This window comes from Nomia melanderi, chromosome 13 (genome assembly GCF_051020985.1).
Source record: "Nomia melanderi isolate GNS246 chromosome 13, iyNomMela1, whole genome shotgun sequence".
In the NCBI taxonomy this organism is placed as follows: Eukaryota; Metazoa; Arthropoda; class Insecta; order Hymenoptera; family Halictidae; genus Nomia; species Nomia melanderi.
In genome coordinates, this window is record NC_135011.1 from 1,782,086 (window position 1) to 1,796,938 (window position 14,853).

The 14,853-nt window shown below is 44.1% G+C and overlaps 2 protein-coding genes across 11 annotated transcripts; one reads left to right on the forward strand and one right to left on the reverse strand.

Annotated features, from left to right (window-relative positions):
• Positions 1 to 1,723: 1,723 nt before the first annotated feature.
• LOC116433392 (uncharacterized) lies at positions 1,724 to 7,386 on the reverse strand. 6 transcript variants are annotated; one of them, XM_031991438.2, is made up of 3 exons: positions 7,116 to 7,386; positions 5,652 to 5,709; positions 1,724 to 5,552 (listed from the first exon to the last, which is right to left on the reverse strand). In XM_031991438.2, the coding sequence occupies exons 1-3, from the start codon at positions 7,154 to 7,156 to the stop codon at positions 4,194 to 4,196; spliced, it is 1,458 nt and encodes a 485-aa protein (XP_031847298.2). In that variant the 5' UTR covers positions 7,157 to 7,386; the 3' UTR covers positions 1,724 to 4,193. The 6 variants fall into 6 exon arrangements, with proteins under 6 accessions (XP_031847298.2, XP_031847300.2, XP_031847302.2 ...); XM_031991440.2 differs by having other exon boundaries at positions 1,724 to 5,540; positions 7,116 to 7,385; XM_031991442.2 differs by lacking the exon at positions 7,116 to 7,386 and adding an exon at positions 6,211 to 6,987.
• Positions 7,387 to 12,353: 4,967 nt separating this feature from the next.
• Positions 12,354 to 14,788, forward strand: LOC116433521 (uncharacterized). Of its 5 annotated transcripts, none has more exons than XM_031991676.2 (9): positions 12,354 to 12,778; positions 12,866 to 12,905; positions 13,015 to 13,398; positions 13,479 to 13,958; positions 14,051 to 14,110; positions 14,185 to 14,250; positions 14,327 to 14,401; positions 14,495 to 14,551; positions 14,670 to 14,788. In XM_031991676.2, exons 3-9 carry the CDS (start codon positions 13,051 to 13,053, stop codon positions 14,781 to 14,783), a joined length of 1,200 nt encoding a protein of 399 aa, XP_031847536.2. In that variant the 5' UTR covers positions 12,354 to 12,778; positions 12,866 to 12,905; positions 13,015 to 13,050; the 3' UTR covers positions 14,784 to 14,788. The 5 variants fall into 5 exon arrangements, with proteins under 5 accessions (XP_031847536.2, XP_031847537.2, XP_031847534.2 ...); XM_031991677.2 differs by having other exon boundaries at positions 13,037 to 13,398; XM_031991674.2 differs by having other exon boundaries at positions 12,354 to 12,905; positions 13,037 to 13,398.
• The last annotated feature ends 65 nt before the right edge of the window (positions 14,789 to 14,853 follow it).

Sequence of the window (14,853 nt, forward strand, 5' to 3'; positions counted from 1 at the left end):
TCGACTGCCACTTCTATCGTCCAAAAATCGTCCGTCACCGACTACCGTGGGATCTACGAAGGAATCAAAGCCTATCGGTGCTAATCGCGGGGTAGATCCTCCCGCGACGCTTCCCCCGGCGGAACGACTCGTTTATCGTTCGATTTAGAGGCCGTAAACGATCCCGGCGAGCTTTCGGGGGAAATATGAACTCGCTAACGACGGGCGAGACCATTTTTTTTCGGCTGCCGGCCCCCGCGAGGCCGGGACGCGGCGAGGAACGTCGGCGGCGAGGCGTACGTGCCGAGAATTCGAGCCGCCCACTCGCGTCTGGCCGCGATCCCGGCGTGCACATCGATATTCTCCGAGCATCTGCGGCCAACGCGTCGAATACGAAAAGTTGAGCGCTGGTCCGCTCGCGATGTCGCGCGGATAAGTTCGCCCGCGACCGCAGGGAGGCATCTGTTGCGGGGAACTTTTGTCGAACTAGTTTCCCCGCAAGTTTTCGATCGCGGAGGATGAGACGCAGAGAGAGAGAGAGAGAGAGAGAGAGAAAGAGGGGATTGGTTTTAGAGAGTCGAGAGCGAATCTGGGACAACGAAGAGAGAAAATGTAGATTCGCGTCGTTTATCCGAACTGGCTGGCGCCGAGGCGATTTCGATGATCGCCCGGTTTGTAATTGAGAGTTCGGGTAATTGGCGTGCTCGATAATTGAGTCGAAGCCTGTGCGGTTAAGCTCGGAAAGAGTTGAGAGAATTAATGGAATTTGGAAATTTGCTTTAGGAAACCGAGGAGGTTCCATTAATCCTTTGCACTCTAGTTTTTCATTGGAAATATTCAACGCTCTCTGATCAGACACTAACGACATTCTTTCAAACTTGACGAGAAGTCGCACGTAAATTGAAACTATTTTCCTTCAATATTTTACATATGCGTTGTGCAAAGTTTAACATTAAATATCACACTCTACAATTTTCGAATCAATTGCCGATTGAGAGGCGCCTACGGTGTGCAAAGGGTTGAAATCTCGGATAATCGGAAAATATAAAGGAAACGACTTGACCCTTTGCACTCGAGAGGTGACTCTCGGTCATCACTTGATTCGACACAGTAAAACTATAGAATGTGATATTTAACGTTAAACTCTGTATAATGCCTCGATACGTGAAACATTGGAATAAAATAGCTTTGTTCCTCAATATACTGACGATTCCTCTTCGCGTTAATCTCAAAGAATGTCTTCGCCTAGTCAAAAAATGTTAAATATTTCCAGTAAGAAACTTCCGAGTACAAAGGGTTTCCCCTCAACCGGGATCGCGATGGAAAAACCAGTTTTCCAGGACAGAAGGCCGCGGAAGTCGCGAATTATCGTAGGCACGCGATCTCAAGCCGGCTACGAGTTCCACGGTTCGACCGAACACGCGTACGACTGTTCTCGGTATCGCAGATTATCACCGGTCACCGAGAACCGTGTTGTTCGCGTTCATTCGACGATTCACAAGCGTGAATTTCATTCCCGTGCAATGAAATCTCTGTTCGTCGAACGTGGACCGTTTCGCCGTAAGAACGCGGAAGACCGATAACGTGCACGCGTAGATAGAATAACGCGTTGATTGGCTAATTAGCGAGTTGTTCCTCGAGCAGATAACATCGTTGGAGCGATCCCAGTCGCGATTGCCCGCCGAGGAGCGAGATAGCTGGGGGAGAGGGGACGGGAAGGAGGTTCGAGTACCGTAAACCTCTCTCGTATTTCAAAGATTTATTATAAATCTCGTTCTCTATATACATTATGCATACATCGTGTTCCCAACTCTCTTCCGTTCGATTCGTAACAAGTATAAAAGTACATCCAACGAATACACCGACGAACTCCTCCTTTTCTTCGTGTTTTCCATTTTTTTTTTCTCTTCTCTTTTCGTCTGTTTTTTTTTCTTTTCTGTCGCCGTTCGGTGCGAGATCTGTTGTCAGAGAGCTTAAAAGATAACTCGTGCGAGCGTGTGCCGGTGATAAGACGGTGAAACTTAACGGAACTACCACTCGCATCGCGGGGAAGGACTTTGGTGGAAATACGATTCTATCGAAGAGGTCCCGGCAAAGCGGATCACGGCTGACGCGCGGAACGTGTTGGCGAGCGACGAGCGAGGACGTCTGACGCTGTAACTACCGTGCGAATTGACCCTTTGCACCCGAGAATATTCTTCTTGAGTGTCCATTATTTCCTGGTGAGATGTCGATGATATTTCTTGCAACTGACGCAGATAAATAAATTGACAGAACCGTTTTATTTCGTTCCATGTGTCGATGAATTTATAGAGAATTTCATATCGAATCTTAACACATTGCCGGCTGATTTTCGGAAAACTGAATTGATGGCAATTTTCAGTTGACCACAGTAAATTGCCATCGCAATTCAGCTTTCCGAAAGTTAGCCGGTACACAATGTTAAATTTCATCATTTCGCTCGAATCAAACGGCGAGGAAGGCGCCTCTCGAGCGCAAAGGGTTAACGCGCTCGTCTGTCCGTGGAAACGATGAAAATCGGTTTCCCGAGACTCGGATCGGCTTGTCGCGTGTTTCGGTCGTCGGAGAATCCCTCGTGTCGATCGATAAAAAATCAGAAATCAAAGATAAGCGTTCGTTTCGAGCGTCCGACGGTTTCAGCGTTGAGAAACACGCTCGCGTCTCCGTGAGCCTCTCGTCGCTCGATAACGCGCGAGTCGCTTCGCAACACGATTTACCCTATTATAAATAAGTGGTAAAAAAAAGGAGAAGACAAGGAAAAAAAGAGTGTGATATCTACGCAACAAGAAGCAAGCTCTACGGTCAGGGTAAATATAAATCTCCAACGATACCCTTGAAACAATGAATCTATCGGTGTCTCTCTGCGCCTCTTCCTTTCCGTTTACAAAACTATCCTAATCGTATCCTACAAAAAAAATATATATATATATATTCCTGACGATATATATATATATTTATTTATATATTCATTCGTTCGTCTCAATATGCTTCGTAACGTCGAGAAAATAAAATGATTGGGGGGTACGCAACGCGAGACCAACCCCGACGGGGGGGAAGAAAATTCGTTACGCAACTAATATAAACTCGTACAGCGGTACCTGCGAGAAACACTTATCGCGAATCAGTCGATTTGTTTGAAATTGGTGGGGTGCACGCGACGAAAGGGGGGCGGGGGCGGGGCGGGGGAGGGTGGCGTGCACGAAAAATACAGTCTATCGATCGAACCATTCAATACTCGGACGCGTTCTCCCTGTAATCGCGTCCCCGTTGCTCGAGTGAAACGTGTTTGCTCTCGAGGGCGATGATAAACGACGGAGCTAATAACCTTGATAAAAACTTAACGAGCCGCTCCGTACCTACGCCGGCCGCTCGTTCGCGGCGAACGCGCGAGACCGACGGCTTTGTACAATAATCGTGTGTAGTCAAGATTTAAAAGAGAACCGAACTCGCGTGAGTACGCTCGAGATGTCTTTCTTAACACGTTAAGCGCCACGAGAATCTTATGGTTTGTCTTTTGTAGCAAAGGAAGCGGGAACAATGAATTGTTTCGCTTTGCAGTTCGCGTTACTATCGACTTGCGTCGTTGAGCATTTTTATTTGACATCGGTCGTCTTGTACGTTACGATTGATTTTTAGTCAGTAAGAAGCGTCGGTCATCAGTGACTGACATGGCGCTTAACGTGCTGATTTATGATTCAGTTTTCGTATTGCTAAATCAATTTGCTCAACCATTCTCCAGAGAAACATCTGTTACCTTAACACGTTAAGCGCCACGAGAATCTTAAGCGTTTCCCCATAGTTTGTCTTTTGTAGCAGAGAGAAGCGGGAACAATGAATTGTTTCGCTTTGCAACGTTCGCGTTACTATCGACTTAGTTGCGTCGTTGAGCATTTTTACGATTGATTTTTACCAGTGACCGACATGGCGCTTAACGTGTCAAACGTGGTCCCGTCGAGACGATGGACGGTGGATTACAGACGCGACACGCGCAACAAGGAATAAAGAGTAACATATAAAAGTGTCGTAGTACGATCGTCGAGGAAACGCAGTTCCGCGTTGCATCGGGCAAATGGTCGAACGGTGTCTCCGATGAACGCTCGACGTTCACGCTTATCTCTACGAATGGCACGGGGGCCGCTCTCCTCGCGTGCGAGCAAAAGGAAAGTGTATACGCGCGTAGAAAACTCTTCGATTTACATGATCGCGCACCATTTCTTGGCGCGGTCGTTGATGGGCTTGTTCTCCTCGTCGGACAGGTCCAGCTTGTTGGTCTGGAATTTGAGCTCGGACACCGGCGTGGAGACCTGTATGGGCCTGCGCAGACCCTTCAGCAGCCCGAGCGATGAGTTGAGCAAACTGTTGTCGGACTCGTTGGTCTTCTGCTTCTTGGTCGCCGAGGTCCAGTCCTCGCTGGCCTCGTACTTCCGCTTCTTCTCCGTGGGGCTGCCGTTGCTCGTCGAGACGGTGTCCGACAGGCCGGTGCTGTACCGCAGGATCTTGAAGTCCTCGTTGTCGTCCGGCATCAGCGACGCGCTGGACATGTTGACGAACATGGAGTTGTTCGGCGAGTACCTGTGCTCGCGGATCGTCACGTGCCGCATTCTGCTCAGCGAGCGCCTGCCGGAGATGCCCCTGAGCGTCTTGCCGAAGGACAGGTCCTGGTAGGGTCGCGAGGACATCTCCTCGCGGTCCTGCTCGCGGTCGGCCTCGGATTCCCGCTCGCGAGCCGGCTCCGCGCTGCTCGCCTCGCACGCCTTTGAGCTGCTCTCCTTCATGCAGTCGTTCAGCTTGATCTGCACGTCCTTCAGCATTATGGCGGGGTCGTAGGAGACGAAGGATTGCTCCTTGTCGTCCGTCGACTCCTCGTCCTTGTCCTTCTCGTTCCGAGTGTCGTTCTGCGACGTGGTCTCTGAAACTTCAGACAGCTCTGACCTGGGCGACTCTGGGACGTCCAACGAGCTGCTTTCCATGTCGTTCTGAGAGTCGTTTATGTTTGGGGTATTGTCCTCTTTCTTCTCTTGTGAGCTTTCTGATTCTATCCGGACCTGACTGTCCTGGCTCTCTTTGCTCGGAGGTTCCTCCTCGCTTGGTTTGTCGTCTCGAACCTTCACGGGGCTGTCGTCGGCTTCCAAGCTCAACTTCAAATCGTTTTCCTCAGTCTCGTCCTGCTCTTCCACCTCCTTGCTCTCCGCGGAGTCCGTTTCGTCCTTTCTCTCGGTCTCTGCTGCTTCCTTCTCTGTTACCAACTCTTTACCCGCCTGCTGCTCCTCCTTGGTTACCTGAACAGGCTCAGCGGGCGCATGGTCTACATGCTTCTCCAGAGAGTTGTCGGTTTCCTTGGGAGTCTCCTGCTTTGGAGTTTTGTTCTCCACGGTTCTGTCCAGCTTGGTCTCTGCCTCTTCCGACTCTGGCTGCATCTTGGACGATTTGGCCTCTGCGCTTTTACTGGCGAAAGCTCCTTTCTTGGTAGAACCCACCGGCCTTCCAACCTTCTTCATAGGATGGCTCTGATCCAACTTCGTAGGCACGCAGAGTTTGGTCTGCAACAAAGACTGTCCTTCTTGGTTTTACAAGGTAACGATATCTACTTTGATCTCGCCATAGAGTTAACACGCAAGCCTCTCTGGCGAACGTAGGATAACTATGCTTACCTTGAACGCTTTCCCTTGGCCAGACGGTAGCTTCTTCTGCGTCGAGCTCAACTTAGGCCTGCAACAAGAACACACCGACACTGAAAGCACTGCTGAGAAATAGCTTGTACTTACAAACCGAATTCCCACCGAGTAAGAAGTACCGGAGGTGATGAGAGGTGCAAGTTTAAAGTGAAAAGCTCGGCGAAACAGCTAAACCACACCGTATTCTTGTCTGTGCTTTCTATTCTCTGAGTTTGCGCCCACACTCGTTCCGAGTGTGCTCGTCGGTAGACCGTTTGCAAAACACGATAAATCCGCTCGCGGAAAGATCAGCTCGAAACGAAGCTCCGGCAGCGAAGGGAAACGGACGCAGCAGACCGAGGAGATCGTGGTTTTCGCCGACCGATTCGTCGGGCTTTCGTCGCTCGTACAAACCTGTTTGGATTCTCGGATTCGCGTTGCCTCTTGCGCGAGTGCGTTTCAGACGTTTTCGACGCCGCGGTCGTTGCTTTGAGTAGCCTCCGATTGTACAAATTCCTCTCATCGCCCCCAGGGGCCGCCTTCTTTGGCGTCTTACCCATGGTGTTGGCGTGCGTCTTGCCCTGCCTGTGCACGTTAACTCGCGTACCCGATCCGTCCACGCCTTTCCCGTGTAGCCCCCGCGTGAACGCGACCGACTCCCTCGGGCTTAACTTTATTTCCCAGCTCGTCCCTCCGGTTTTACCTATATCGATAGATTTCGATCGGCTTCTTTCTCTCTCTCCCTCTCTCTCTCTCTCTCTCCCTCCCCCTCTCACTCTCTCTCTCTCTCTCTCTCTCTCTCTCTCTCTCTCTCTCTCACTGTGCGACACTGTGACACTCTCTCGCACTCTCCCACTCTGGTTTCTCTATTTCTGTTGCTGGTTTCTTTCGCAGGCACGCTCACGGCATTCCACGCTATTCTGACGATAACGCGAGCAGAAAGAAGAACGCAGCCGGCGTATCAGTGTAACCGGAGACTCTGCGTGCACCGCCCGGGACGCCATGCGACATACCACTTAAGGGACTCGTCGGGATCGCGAACGCACGCGCGACGCGATTCCTTCGAAATGCCAACGACGCACGGGAAACTTGGTCGCGGGATCGAACGATAAGAGCTGTCCGAGAGGAATTTTTACATAACCGGTCCAGCGGAAACGTCTACACGCATCCGTGGGCACGCGTCGTTCGTAACGGTGCGGCAGGTATCGCGCGACGGTTCCTTGAGCCCGGCGAACGGTACGAGCGATTTCCTCGGTGTCAAACAATATGAACGACCGCGATCGGATCAGGGCGCTGACGTCGTTGCCGCCTTACGGAAACAAAATGTCCATCCCATGGAATATTCCCTATATTCGGAGCCGCCGGGGAACGCGTCACTCGCGGAGCATCGCGTGCCGGGAGCGGTTGATCGATTCACGTTTCGTTTTAATTAAGCCGATAGGACCGTGGAGGATCGCTTACCTTAACTTGCTGTCGTATCTCGCATCGCTCTCATGCTGCATTTTCTAAATCCAAGCGGAGCGTACTCTCCTCGTTCGCAATCACTGTCAACCAAGCAACTGGTTCACTCCAATCAAAAGTAGTTAAGCTTTAGGCGCGTGTGCCCGTGGAGGGAGAAACATTCTTCCCGATAGAGGATCATTCTACGCGAAGCCAAATCACGTCACTTGCCGATCAGCACAGGAGAAAATAACTAGGCATCCTCGTTATTCATTCGTACGTGTTCTTTGTGTTCGATGTAAATTTCGTACGGGGGGATATAGGATAATGGCGTGCGACGTAGGAGCTACTGGCGCCATCGACGGACAGACCTGCAACTTTTTAGCGGATTAGTATTAATTAGCACGTATAGATGGCGGACAATGTTTTATTACGAGGTAAACTGTAGGTAATCCGTTGGTAATGTCGGTTTTTAGTTGTAGATAAAGTCAATTTCTGTTTGTTATTAAAAATTGTTTAATAGATTTTAAATTGTTTTGTTTATGTCGGGGATATACTTTTTGTAAATGTTGGAATATTAGCCGGAACAGAAGTTGGTCGATAAGATATTTCAATATTATAATTTAGTGAACATTGTATATAAATAATATATTGAATAAAGAAATAGGCTATAAAAGAAATAACAATTAATTATTGATTGTCATTTGGATTTCAACCCCTGCACCATTCACTCTTCCCGTAAAGGTGTTACTTAGAGTTCCATTTTTCACAATATTCGGCAAAGTATTAATAGAGTTGAATATAAATCATTAAATTTCTTACTTAATGAGTAGAATTCGTGAATGTTTCTAATTGGAGAAATTAGTGTAGACATCTAGCAACATTTCAGTGGCGGTTCAGTCAGATCTGAGTTGTAATTAAAGAGTAATTAGCGATTTTCTGATGGGTAGATTGCGTTCCATAAGAGCGCAATCAGTAAGACTAGGAAAGGTATATTGTGCGATAAGGACATCGGTAGTTCCATAGTGGCGCCATCTAGCGGGAAACGTCAGGTACTATTTGACTAGAAGTTTCAGCTTCCTTCAAATAGGTGGCGCACGAATCCAGAATTTGTGGATTGTTCAAGGGGTTTCTCATTCCCGTTCCGGAGCTCGCCCACGACGGATCCCGGGGTCTCTCGTGGGGGTTCGAGGGGGTCTCTCACTTAAATTTGGGTGTTTCTCGAGGGGTCCTGAGGGGTCTCTTGTGGGGGTTTCAGGGGGTCTCTCGTTTCAATATGGGGGTTCGAGGGGGTCTCTCACTTAAATTTGGGGGTTCGAGGGGGTCTCTCGTTTAAATTTGGGTGTTTTTCGAGGGGGTCTGAGGGGTCTCTCGTTTAAAATTGAGCGTTTCTCAAGGGGGTCTGAGGGGTCTCTCCTGGGGGTTCGAGGGGGTCTCTCACTTAAATTTGGGTGTTTCTCGAGGGGTCCTGAGGGGTCTCTTGTGGGGGTTTCAGGGGGTCTCTCGTTTAAATCTGGGGGTTCGAGGGGGTCTCTCGTTTAAATCTGGGGGTTCGAGGGGGTCTCTCGTTTAAATTTGAGCGTTTCTCCAGGGGGTCTGAGGGGTCTCTCGTGGAGATTCGAGGGGTTTCTCACACCAATTCGGGGGTCTCTCGTGGGGGTCTCTCGTGGGGGTTCGAGGGGTTTCTGACACCAGTTTCGGGGCTCTCATGCAGGGGTGCAAAGGGTCACTTCCAGGCCACGCAAGCGTGCAAGCTCACGTTCCATTGGGCTCAAATAACATAAGTTAATCTATGCCGTATATTAAAATGTTTCAGTCTCTGGAAAATGTTAAAAAACCTCTCAAACTCTTCCAGCTCCCATCTCAAAGTAAAAAAGGGCCCAAACTTACAGTTTTCGGCACTTTAACACGCCCGAAAATGGCTCAAGAGCTCGAAAGCTCTAATTTCTGGAGGCTCAAACTGGGAAAACTCGAAATTTAACTCTTCCGGTAATTAAGTTCTCCAAAAATGGCTCAAAAGCTCCTACACAACGATGCTCAAAATAAAAAAGCTGTAATTCGACACTCTTGAAAATTGAGGGCACCAAAAAATGGCTCAAAAGCTCTTACATAACGATGCTCAAACTAAAAAACCTCGAATTGGACCCTATAATGGATTATGCATCCCAAAAATCGCTCAAAAGCTCTAGCATCTTGCTGCTCAAACTAAAAAAAACTCAAATTGGACACTTTAACGAATTATACGCTCCCCCAAAATGGCTCAAAAGCTCTAGCGTCACGCTGCTCAAACTAAAAAGCTCGAATTGGACACTTTAAGGAATTATACGCTTCCAAAATGGCTCAAAAGCTCTATCATCTTGCTGCTCAAACTAAAAAACTCAAATTGGACACTTTAACGAATTATACGCTCCCAAAAATTGCTCAAAAGCTCCAGCACCATGCTGCTCAAACTAAAGAAGCACTAAATTTAAGTTTCCAGGGAATCATGCCCCTCTAAGATTGGCTCAAAATTCCCTAAAGAGATATATAACAGTTTTCTTAGTGTGAGCATCGCAGTCTCTTGTCCTTTTGAGTCATTTGGCAAGGCTCAATATCCTACAGAGTTAAATTTTTAGCCTTGTTAGTTTGAGCATCGCTAAATTTAAAGGGGTCCAGCTTTTGAGCCATTTTTTGGCATGCTTGATTTCCTGGAGAGTTAAGTTTGGCGCTTTATTAGTTTGAGCCTCACGAAATTAAAGGATGTGAGCTTTTGAGCCATTTTAGGGGAAATTAATTCCCTGAAAAGCTAAATTTTGAGCGTTTTTAGTTTGAGCCTTACGAAATTACATAATTCGAGCTTTTGAGCGATTTTGGGGAGAGTTGATTTTTTAGCCTTTTTAGTTTGAGCCTCCCCAAAATTAAAGGGGTCCAGCTTTTGAGCCATTTTTTGGCATGCTTGATTTCCTGGAGAGTAAAGTTTAGCGCTTTATTAGTTTGAGCCTCACGAAATTAGAGGATTTGAGTTTTTGAGCCATTTTGGGGGAAATGAATTCCCTGGAAAGCTAAATTTTGAGCGTTTTTAGTTTGAGCCTCACGAAATTAAATAATTCGAGCTTTTGAGCGATTTTGGGGAGAGTTAAATTTTTAGCCTTTTTAGTATGAGCCTCGCCCAAATTAAAGGGGCCGAGCTTTTGAGCCATTTTTGGTATGCGTGATTTCCTGGACAGTTATGTGTGGAGCTTTATTAGTTTGAGCCTCACGAAATTAAAGGATGTGAGCTTTTGAGCCATTTTAGGGGAAATTAATTCCCTGGAAAGCTAAATTTTGAGCGTTTTTAGTTTGAGCCTTACGAAATTACATAATTCGAGCTTTTGAGCGATTTTGGGGAGAGTTGAATTTTTAGCCTTTTTAGTTTGAGCCTCCCCAAAATTAAAGGGGCCAAGCTTTTGAGCCATTTTTGGCATGCGTGATTTCCTGGAGAGTCATGTTTGGAGCTTTATTAGTTTGATCCTCACGAAATTAGAGGATGTGAGCTTTTGAGCCAGTTTGGGGGAAATGAATTCCCTGGAGAGCTGAATTTTGAGCGTTTTTAGTTTGAGTCTCACGAAATTACATTATTCGAGCTTTTTAGCGATTTTGGGGAGAGTTAAATTTTTAGCCTTGTTAGTTTGAGCCTCGCCAAATTTAAAGGGGTCCAGCTTTTGAGCCATTTTTTGGCATGCTTAATTTCCTGGAGAGTTAAGTTTGGCGCTTTATTAGTTTGAGCCTCACGAAATTAGAGGATGTGAGCTTTTGAGCCATTTTGGGGGAAATGAATTCCCTGGAAATCTAAATTTTGAGCGTTTTTAGTTTGAGCCTCACGAAATTACATAATTCGAGCTTTTGAGCGATTTTGAGGAGAGTTAAATTTTCAGCCTCGTTAGTTTGAGCCTCGCCAAAATTAGAGCGCTCGTGCTTTTGAGTCATTTTTTGGAGTGCTTAATTTCCTGGAGAGTTAAATTTGGAGCTTTATTAGTTTGAGTCTTACGGAATTAGAGAGAGATCCGAGCTTTTGAGCCATTTTGGGAGAGCTCAATTCCCTGCGGGGGGTTTAAATTTCGAGCTTTTCTAGTTTGAGCAGAATGGTCCTAGAGCTTTTGAGCCATTTTCGAAAGGGTACTAGATTCGTGAACGTTAAATTTGGGACCTGTTTAGATTGAGTCTGGTGGCCGGAGAGTCTGCGTACTCTTGAGCCTTTATCGGGAGAGTGAATGATTGTAAAATACGCAATAAGGGAGCTTTTCAGTTTACGCCTAATATCCCTGGCGGGTGCGACCATCGCGACATGGAAGAAACCCCTTGAACCCCAGCGAGTGATCGCTTGAATACCCTCGTGAAACCCCTTGAACCCCCACGAGAAACCCTTTGTAATCGCTGTGTAAAATCGCTCGAACCGCTATGAGGCACCCCCGGCATTGATGTGAGAGATCCCTTAAACGGTTGCGAGAGACCACTGGAATCGGTATGAGAAACCTCTTGCACCGTCGGGACGGACCATCAGAATTGGTGTGAGAAACCCCTCGAACTTCCACGAGAGACCCCTCAGACCCCCTCTAGAAACTCCCAAATCTAAATGAGAGACCGCCTCGAACCCGCAAATTTAAGTGACAGACTCCCTCGAACCCCCAAATTTAAGTGAGAGACCCCCTCGAACCCCCACGGGAAACTCCGAAATTTAAATGAGAGACCGCCGGAATCGGTCCGAGGAAACCCTCAAACCGTCACGCGAGAGCTCCGGACTCGATGTGACGAACCTCTCGAACCCCTGCGAGAGACTACCGCAATCGTTGTTGGAAACCCCCACTCCGAATCTTGGATTGGAGCTCCACCTATTCGCTGAATGCTGAAACTTCTAGTCAAATAGTACCTGACATTGCCCGCTAGATGGCGTCACCATGCAACTACTTCTGTCCTTGTCACACCATATACCTTTCCTTGTGGAAATCGGGAAAATAATACATACCTTTCGGCGCTAATAACTCATTAATTTGTTCTCAAATCTAATTAGGACCGCCACAGGAATATAGGGTCCATTCTAATTTTCCCAATTACAAAGCAATACCCTATCAGAAGTAGAAACTAAAAAGTCAATTATCTATCAAGTGGTGAAAGATCGGTACATCTATATCTATAAATGATTTGATAAACTATGTACAGATCCTTGATTTTTATTTGACGATATCACATACTATATGACTTATCTAGGTTATGGAATGTATATAAATGAATGATTCATACATTTCAGTATTAAGTTTTATTATCTGGTGAAAACCGTGTACATATTGGCATTCGTCTCTGTAAAACTCACTCCAACTTTAGATACAATTGAAAGCCTGGACTAGGGTCTAGAGACTTCTGTGATTTACATATTTATCACTTAATAACGAGACTGAGAAATGGCTGTCTGATTAGTCAGTTTTCAGTTTTTCTAATTTGGTTTTCCATACTAATTTACTATTCGTCAGTACGGTTACACGTAACCAATCAAAACTACACACACGTCGGGGAAAATCCTTCTTGCCTCGGTGTTGTCTAAATGACAATCGTGATAAGGGAATCCCCGTTCTCTTTGCTCACGTATTAGCTGCGTAGAAGATATGCCTTTTTAGTATATCATGTAACTGTGCGCGTACTTCGACGTTATTATCGACAACTACCTCGTTAAAGTAACTTATTAATTATTAATATAATGTAATTTGTATAAAAAATCAATGTTTACTTCAAAGCTGTAATACTTTTAATTTTCTTCCAAGTTTTCAGCTGTAAAATTTAAGACGCATTTGTGGGCTTTAAGTAAGTAAAAGTTTTTAAGATCTAAACTTTATTATGATAGATTTTGATTATTCATATTTTTAACGTAATGTCAAAATATAACAATGTGTAATAATAAATAATTTTATAGATATATTCTTTCATTGTTCAAGAAACTCTTATAAAAATGGAACAACAGATTACTATGCCTTTATCTAACACTGGAAATCAGACGGAAAACTGGCTGAAATGGAAAAAAGGTTTCATCAATTATTTAAAAGTGAATGACTTTATTGAAAAGTCGGAAGATTTAAAAATTCATCTGCTAAAAGAGAACATAGGAGTAATTGGTCAAACGGCCATAGACAAGATTTATAAAGAAAGCAATAAACCTATAAATAATATGAACAACTTATTAGAACAACTTGATATATACTTTCAAGTTTCAAACAATGAAGTTATTGAACGATATAAATTTTTTAGTAGATTCCAAAATAAAGATGAAACAATTAATGCTTATATTCTTGATTTGAAAGTGAGTTATATCCATAAATTTTTATGTATTTCCTTTACGGAGTTAACAATGCATACTTATTTTATTTTTTTACATTTTAGAAAAAAGCAGAAACTTGTAATTTTGGAACTTTGACAGATAGTCTCATTAGAGATAAAGTGATTGTAGGGATAAAAGACAAAAATTTGCGAATGAAACTATTCAATACAGAAAACCTTGATTTGATCAAATTAATGACTATTTATCATGAACATACAAATGCTATACAAACAAAAATAAAAGCTCCTAAACATATGAATATTAAAAAAAGAGTTCAGCACAGACAACCACAAAAAGATAATGGAACAAAAAATGTTAACGTTAATAATAAATTAAAAACAGATTTTAAAAATGATGTTAACATAGGTGTAAACTTATCTGATAAAGATCATCAAATAAACGCAGTGCTTAAAAGATGTGGAAACTGTAATATGCATCATTTGGAGAAATGTTGTCCCGCCTGGGGACATAAATGTATGAAATGTGGTGCACGAAATCATTACACTGACTGTTGTCGATTTAAAAAAGATGAAAAGAAAGAGGTAAACATATGCATTGTTTACATATATATTTACAATGAAAATTGAAGTTTTCCAAATTTTTCATTTTTAATTCTATTTTATATTTATTTTAGATAGACATGAAAACAAATATATTAAATCCGTCTGTTAATCCACAAAGAATGGACATGAAGGTAGAAAATAAAAGTTAATATTTATGATTTGAATTAATTTGTGTCTCCTTTCTTATATCTTTTTTCAATTCTAGCCAACCTTTAGACCAATGGACAATAGGGCAGCATATTTTGCACCTTCGTCTTCAGCAGTCTCAAATGTAATATTGTATTTTCTAAATTTATTTATCTTATAAATTTCATTCTATATAAAGGAAATACTTCTATTTTTTTCAGAATTTTGGCAGTCAACCTAGTGCCCCTGCATTTTCTGAAATTCAAAATGAATTATATCCAAATTTAAATCATATGGTAACAGAACTAAATTTTTACAAATAACATTTACAAATTTTTAAAAATAAATAATGTAGTAATATTAATATTTTTGTAAAAAATTACTTGCAGTTACAAAAAGGAAATATAAAGTCCAATGACACATTCCAAAGAAGTGAAACATTACTGGTAATTTTATTAATCTTTTTAATTCTATCAAGACCCGATTTCCACATTATATTTATCAATCTACAAAATTCATTGATCTTTACATACTCCAAATACTCAAACGAGAAATTTTACGCAGCCTCCGCCGAATCCTCAAACGAGTAATTGTACGCCACCTTTGAATCCTCAAAAAGAAAGTAAAAAAACAACAAAAACAAAGGAACCAAACGAGGAGTCATGCACAATATCATAAAAGTAGGTGAACAACTACATATGTTTACGTCTGAAATATAAATTTATGTCATGTATTTTATATTTAAGTA

Excerpts from the sequence above, each read along its gene's own strand:
- LOC116433392 (XM_031991443.2), bottom strand. The coding sequence starts at position 6,214 with ATGGGTAAGACGCCAAAGAAGGCGGCCCCTGGGGGCGATGAGAGGAAT. Across the intron at positions 5,710-6,068 it reads GAATCCGAGAATCCAAACAG|GCCTAAGTTGAGCTCGACGC; the intron begins GTTTGTACGAGC and ends TTCTTGTTGCAG. Across the intron at positions 5,553-5,651 it reads GCCAAGGGAAAGCGTTCAAG|TCTTTGTTGCAGACCAAACT; the intron begins GTAAGCATAGTT and ends CAAGAAGGACAG.
- LOC116433521 (XM_031991674.2), top strand. The coding sequence starts at position 13,051 with ATGGAACAACAGATTACTATGCCTTTATCTAACACTGGAAATCAGACG. Across the intron at positions 14,251-14,326 it reads CGTCTTCAGCAGTCTCAAAT|AATTTTGGCAGTCAACCTAG; the intron begins GTAATATTGTAT and ends TATTTTTTTCAG. Across the intron at positions 14,402-14,494 it reads ATCCAAATTTAAATCATATG|TTACAAAAAGGAAATATAAA; the intron begins GTAACAGAACTA and ends AATTACTTGCAG.